General features: G+C 54.0%; 1 protein-coding gene across 1 annotated transcript in view; it reads right to left on the reverse strand.

Moving 5' to 3' along the window:
- Positions 1 to 370: 370 nt before the first annotated feature.
- The window catches only part of TMEM92 (transmembrane protein 92), a 10,325-nt gene continuing 4,844 nt past the window's right edge, over positions 371 to 5,851 (reverse strand). The window contains exons 3-6 of the mRNA XM_011999266.1: positions 4,075 to 4,100; positions 3,206 to 3,280; positions 2,840 to 3,035; positions 371 to 2,641 (exon numbers count right to left, since the gene is read on the reverse strand). Of these exons, the coding sequence (XP_011854656.1) occupies positions 2,528 to 2,641; positions 2,840 to 3,035; positions 3,206 to 3,280; positions 4,075 to 4,100 (411 nt within the window). The 3' untranslated portion in view covers positions 371 to 2,527. The remainder of the gene's footprint in view (positions 2,642 to 2,839; positions 3,036 to 3,205; positions 3,281 to 4,074; positions 4,101 to 5,851) is intronic.

Here is a 5,851-nt window from a genome sequence, read left to right on the forward strand (position 1 = left end):
TCCTGCGTAGGTCTGAGACCTAGGCTTCACGCATGTCTGGCAGGCGTCCAGGCTTTCCCATCATGTATCTATCCCCCGGGTCACATCCATGTCAGGTGGGTACCACAGTCTAAAGTCCTTGTATTCTCTTCCACATACCAGGGCTGATAATTTATTAGCTGCCATTGATCAAAGTTCACAAGGTGAATTTTCATAAACTTCTAAAGCTGCCTACAGTTTCCAGTAAACAAATCTCTTTAAATTTACGAAAGCAATACTTGCTGATTGTAAAAAACAATACGTATGGGTTATATCCTTACAAACTGAGATCATAGGCAGTTCCGCAACTTGCCTTTTCTCTGTAACAATAAGTGATGGATGCTTTGCAGGGTTGGTGCTACAGAGCCTATTTATTCTTTTAAAAGTCTGCATAGGGAGCTCTGGTGGCACAATGGGTTAGTGCCTGGTACTTATATTGAGCTTTTTTGTATGAGCACTTCTGAAGGCTCATTTCTAGAAGTGGAATTGCCAGGTCACGTGCAATTTACATTTTAATGGATACCCAGTGCCAGGTATAGTGCTTCCTAGATAGCAGGAGCCTTGTAAACATCTGTGGCATGATTGCATGGTGCCAGATGGCCCTCTAGAAAGGTGACACCATTTCCACTCCCACCAAGGATGACCAGAGCCACAGAGGTTTCCATTTCTGTCACCAGGTCACAGCAACACTAGGTTTCAGGACGGCCACTTTCCCTCGGGCCACTCTGCTGCTCCTTAGGAGGAGTTAAAGGCCCTGTGATGAAAGGAAGACAACGTCTGGGCCGAGTAACTTCTCCTCCAGGTCTGCCAAGCCCATTTCTCAACATCCTCCTGCTATCACGGTGAGGGTAACATCAGCTCCAGGACTTCTCTCATTGGAACTAGCCACATCTACACCAAGAACCCACATGCTTTCTGCCACCCCTGACCAATCCCTGAAAGTAATGGGAAACTTCCACTTACGCTTGGGCTCATTCTCCTACAGCCAACCCTGGCACTATCTTGTCAGTAACTGCTGCACTCCTAGGGCCCTATCTCCACTGGGAACCCACACCCGGACAGTCCCTGTTCCTGACATCTTTGGGGCTGCCTGTGCCATCAAACTGCCCCCAACTCTGCCACCTGCCTGCGTACTGATGCCCCCAGGATGGGCATTATTGGGAGAGCACTAAAGGAGGCACCCCTGCTGGCACACGAGGGCCAGTTCTACCTCCAATCCTCCTGGGAGCTTTGGCCAGCATTGACACGGGGTCCTCTGCCCGGAGAAGGAGGCTGGCATTAAGTGGACTGTGGCGGCACAGTGCAAAGGCAAAAATCAGGGTAGAGGCACCCAGTCCCATCTGAGTCCCAAGGCACTGGCACTGTCCTGCCCCATTCTGCATGACTATGCCAGGCCCCCATGTGAAGACTCTCTTCCCTTAGGGCTTAACTCCCACGGGTGGGGCTGGTGGAGAAGGGTGGAACCTGCCACCTCCTCCCCTCCCTGTAGGAGATTCCAGGGTGGGGCCGTTCAAGGTCTCCTAAAGCCCCACTCCACAGATGCCCAGCCCCACCCACTGCTCTCCTGGGCTTCTCCCCACCCCCATCGTCTCCCAGCAGGTGGCTTCCTGCTATCAACAGCAGAATGGGCTGTCCCAGGGGCTGTCCCAGGGCTGCTTCCTGGATCCAACTCCTCGCAGCCAACTTCTCACAACTCATGGTAAGACAGCCAGAGAGCTGGGCTCCATGTGTCCCAGGAAAGCTGTGGGCAGAAGGGATTGGGAAATCCACACAAGGGACACGCGCACCCCATTTCCAGGCTCTTTGGCACACAGAGACATCAAAAAACAGACAGCCAAAGCATCTAGAACAAGCACCAAGAGCGGCCCACGGATGGACTGTCCTCCCAGATGGCTCATCAGTGGTGGGACTGCGGCACAGCGACCCCATCACCACACCCCCCAGCAGTGTCTGGACTCACCTCTCCACCCACCTCCCCACATAGCCAGAGGCAGGCCCTCAGCCGCGATCAGTAACATGCAGTGAGGACATGTGTTTATCCTGTGTTGTGGGTGGGTACAGTGAGTTCTCTATTCAGGTAGGAGTGGAAGCTGGCTCAGAGCTCATCCAGTCCAATGTCCCACAGGTGTAGAAGTGCCCTGATAAAATCTCAGAGCTGGCTGTCCAGTCAAGATTTGCATACCTCCAGAAATGGGGCTCTCACTACCCCTCAGAGTAGCCCATTCTGCTGTTGGGCACCTCCAATGGTCGGCATTTTCCTTCTGGCATCCTCTTTCTTGGGTTGGTTGGGGGGCAGATACTGTCACTCCAGCCTAACCCTCAGGACAAAAGAGGTAGCTGGGGTGGAAACAGAGGCAGAAAAAGTAATAAGTTAAATCCAAGAAAGAACAGAGTCATGGCAGGATGGGCAGGGACATTCCTGGGGTGCCAGCAGTCTCTAGCTTGATCCAGGAGGCACTGGGGAGGAGGCTGCTGATCTCAAGCTTCCAGGCAGGAGGTGACTCAGAAGTCAGAAGGCCGGGTTGTCAATGCCCCTCTGATCCCTGGTATATTCTTCAGGCCTGAAGCTGTAGGGAGGGGGTGGCTCTGTGGGAGTCGGGCCCAGGCTGGGCTTCAGAATCACCTGCAGGGAAAAGAGGGAATTCAGTCTTCTGGGTCCTGGCCCTGGCCACCACTCCCCGCTGCCAGCTGAGGCATGGTTACCAGGGAGAGCGGTGACCCAATGCTGGGTGCAGAGTGCCCTCCAGGGTCGAAGGGCCCTCCACTGTCCCTGATGCACAGCCGGCCAGAAGCAAGGTAGGGATAGGGATGAGACACCCACCTCACTGTAGGGTGGTGGGGGTGCAGAGGGGGATACTCTGACCCTCTCTGGAGGGATGATGGAGGGCAGTTCCAGGGGCCCCCGGCAATCCATTGGGGCTTCTGGCTCCGGCACTCTGCAGTTGCGACAGAAGCACTTAGCCAGGCCATAGATGCAAAAGAGGGACAGCATGACCAGGAAGATGATGACGAAGATCCTGGGGTGGGGACCACCAAGAGCACCCTGAGTCCCCAGGCCACCCTGGGGACTCCCCACACCTCCCTGCTCCCACCACCCACACTGCCCCCTCAGCAGGTGCCTGGCCTTGCCCTGTGTGGACCAGGTCCCTCCAAGGACTGCGCCCAGAGGAGCTGGCCCTAGGCTCACCTCACGGGGCCAGGGAAGAGTTCGTTCTCCTGGCAGCAGCTGTCACCACAGCATTTGAATCCTTTGGGGCAGTTGCTGGACGGAGGGCACAGAAAAGGGAAAGGAGAAGCTGTTGGCACCAGAATGGAGAGGCAGAAGGATCCCAGCCTCCCCAAAACACACCCAATATGCTCATGGCACCAAGCCACCCCTTAGCGGGGTGGGGGGTACGGCCTCCCTCTGAGCTCAGTAGGAGGACTCTGGGGAAGGGCTCCCTATTGGGCCCCACGCCCCTCATCTGTAACATGGGTGGGAGAAGTATCCTGTTGACCTCAGCAGGCAGGTGTGGGGATGGGACATTGCAGCGGCCATGACACCGCTCATCCAACTCTCAGGAGGTGAGGGGAAAGGGACACATGGCATGTCCAGGAAGAGAAAGTCCGCACTGGCGGCCATGGAGTATGAGGGGTCAGAGAATGGGTGCTTTCAGAACACCCAGTGCTGACCTAATGGAAACACTTTTCTGCCCAGTGACCCTTACCAAGCCCCACCCCTGTGCTCAGGCTTCTGGGATTTCTCTATGAGGGTTAGCCCCCTGCCTTCTACCCAGGGAACCCTCAGAGGGGAGATGGCCTGGCACTGCAGTAGGAAGGGACCGGGATCCAGCTACAGACCTGCCCCCAAGTGTGGAAGTCCCTGGGTTCGTTGGTGGAGGGAGAGGGTGGGGTCTCCCTCTTTGGCTGGGAAAGTGGGGGGAGTTTCTGGCTGGATTGGGAGTGGGTGAGGATGGATGGGGTTTCTGGCCCCCCACACCCTACAAGGCATGCAGGGCGTGATTTGGGTTGCTCCTCCCCACTCCCCAGATTGGAAATTATGGCTTCCAGACTTACAAGATGAAATCACATTTGGCTGCAACCTGTGGAAGAAAAGAGAGAGGTCGGGGTCATAAACTGGGGATAGTGGGAGTGGGGTCTCCATTCAGATGCTACCCAGGTACCTCACAGGCAGCAGGTCCCCAGTAGACTCAGCCTCTTCCTGCAAGTCACTCCCCACCTCACTCTCCACTATGTTCCCCAGGTCAGTGCTTGGAGCCCAGCTGACCCCTGGCTGGCCCCAGCTGCCCTTATTCTCTCAGCACATTCCATCACCCCCTGGTTTGTAAGCTCATCCCTTCTGACCACCCTTTCAACCCGGCTTCTGCTGTGATACCCATGGCTCAGGGCACTAGCGACTTTCTTTCTCCCACTCTGTCACTGCAGACACTGAGGAGCACTCTTCCTATAATGCAAATCTCATCACCGAAAAACCTTGCTGGAAGCCGCCTTCGGTGGCTCCCTGGGGTAGAGACCCCCCAGTGGACAGCTGCACTCCCTCCCCTTTCACTTCCCCTAGTTCTTTCTCTTCCTCTCACACACACCCACTGGGAGTTCCCTGAACATACCTGGCTGTTTTACACCTGTCTGAGCCTCCATTCATCCTTCAGATCCCTGCCTAGGGGATTCCATGCTCTGCAAAGCTGCCAGGACCCCGCCTCCCAAATCAACTTCTCCCTCTTCTATACTAGGTCTGCAGAGCAGCCAGGGCATCTTACAGAATTTCACTCCATTGATAGCAATTGTGCGTCAAAGCTGCACTGATTTGGAATACTCTTCTAGGTGGCTGCAAGGCTGGCTCCAGCCCCTCCCTCTCTGGTTACCTTATTTAAAATTACAACCACTCTCCTTCCCCTTAGTGTGCTTAATTTTTCTCCACATCTCTTATCAACATCTAACATACTATATATTTACTTTATCTTGTTAATTGTCCTTCAGTTGTGTCAAAGGCAAACTCCGCGAGGGCAGGGATTTTTGCTACATCACTGTCGAAAACTCAATAGTCAAAATAATTGCAGAATGAATGAACGTGCATTCATCAATTACCTGGTTTCATTTCATCCTTGCTGCTCCCAGACTGTGGGGGAGGGATGTAGGTGCCAGAACATAGGAAATGGGTGGTGGGGGAGGGCATCTGTCACCTCACCCTAGCCTCCTGGGACAAACAACCAAGGCTAAAAATAGGATGCCAGCTTTGGCAAAACCACCATTATCTTTTATCTTTATACCTTTACTTGAAATATTTCAATTGCAAATCACAACAGTAAAGATAAGAATACCAGTGATAGCCGATAATAGTTGGGGTAATTCCCCTTTTCCATGCTCAGTCCCAGGCTGAGTACCATCTCACAGGCTTTGTCCCTTTGTGGGGACAGGAACAGGAAGGAACCCCTGCAGGTTGGCCCAGGGAGGGTGAGTCTGTGAATCCAAATCACACAGCACACAGGAATGACTATAGAATTGGAGACAGGCTGGGCGCGGTGCCTCATCTCTGCAATCCTAAGTACTTGGGGAGGCTGAGGTGGGTGGATTGCTTGAGGCCAGGAGTTTAAGAGCAACCTGGCCAACATAGCGAGACTCTATCTCTTCTTTTTTTTCTGAGATGGAGTCTCAGACTGTCGCCCAGACTGGAGTGCAATGGTGCGATCTCGGCTCACTGCAACCTCCGCCTCCCAGGTTCAAGTGATTCTTCTGCCTCAACCTCCCGAGTGGCTGGGATTACAGGCACGTGCCACCATACCCGGCTAATTTTTGTATTTTTAGTAGAGATGGGGTTGTTGGTCAGGCTGGTCTC

This window comes from Mandrillus leucophaeus, unplaced genomic scaffold (genome assembly GCF_000951045.1).
Source record: "Mandrillus leucophaeus isolate KB7577 unplaced genomic scaffold, Mleu.le_1.0 Scaffold59, whole genome shotgun sequence".
Taxonomy (NCBI): domain Eukaryota; kingdom Metazoa; phylum Chordata; class Mammalia; order Primates; family Cercopithecidae; genus Mandrillus; species Mandrillus leucophaeus.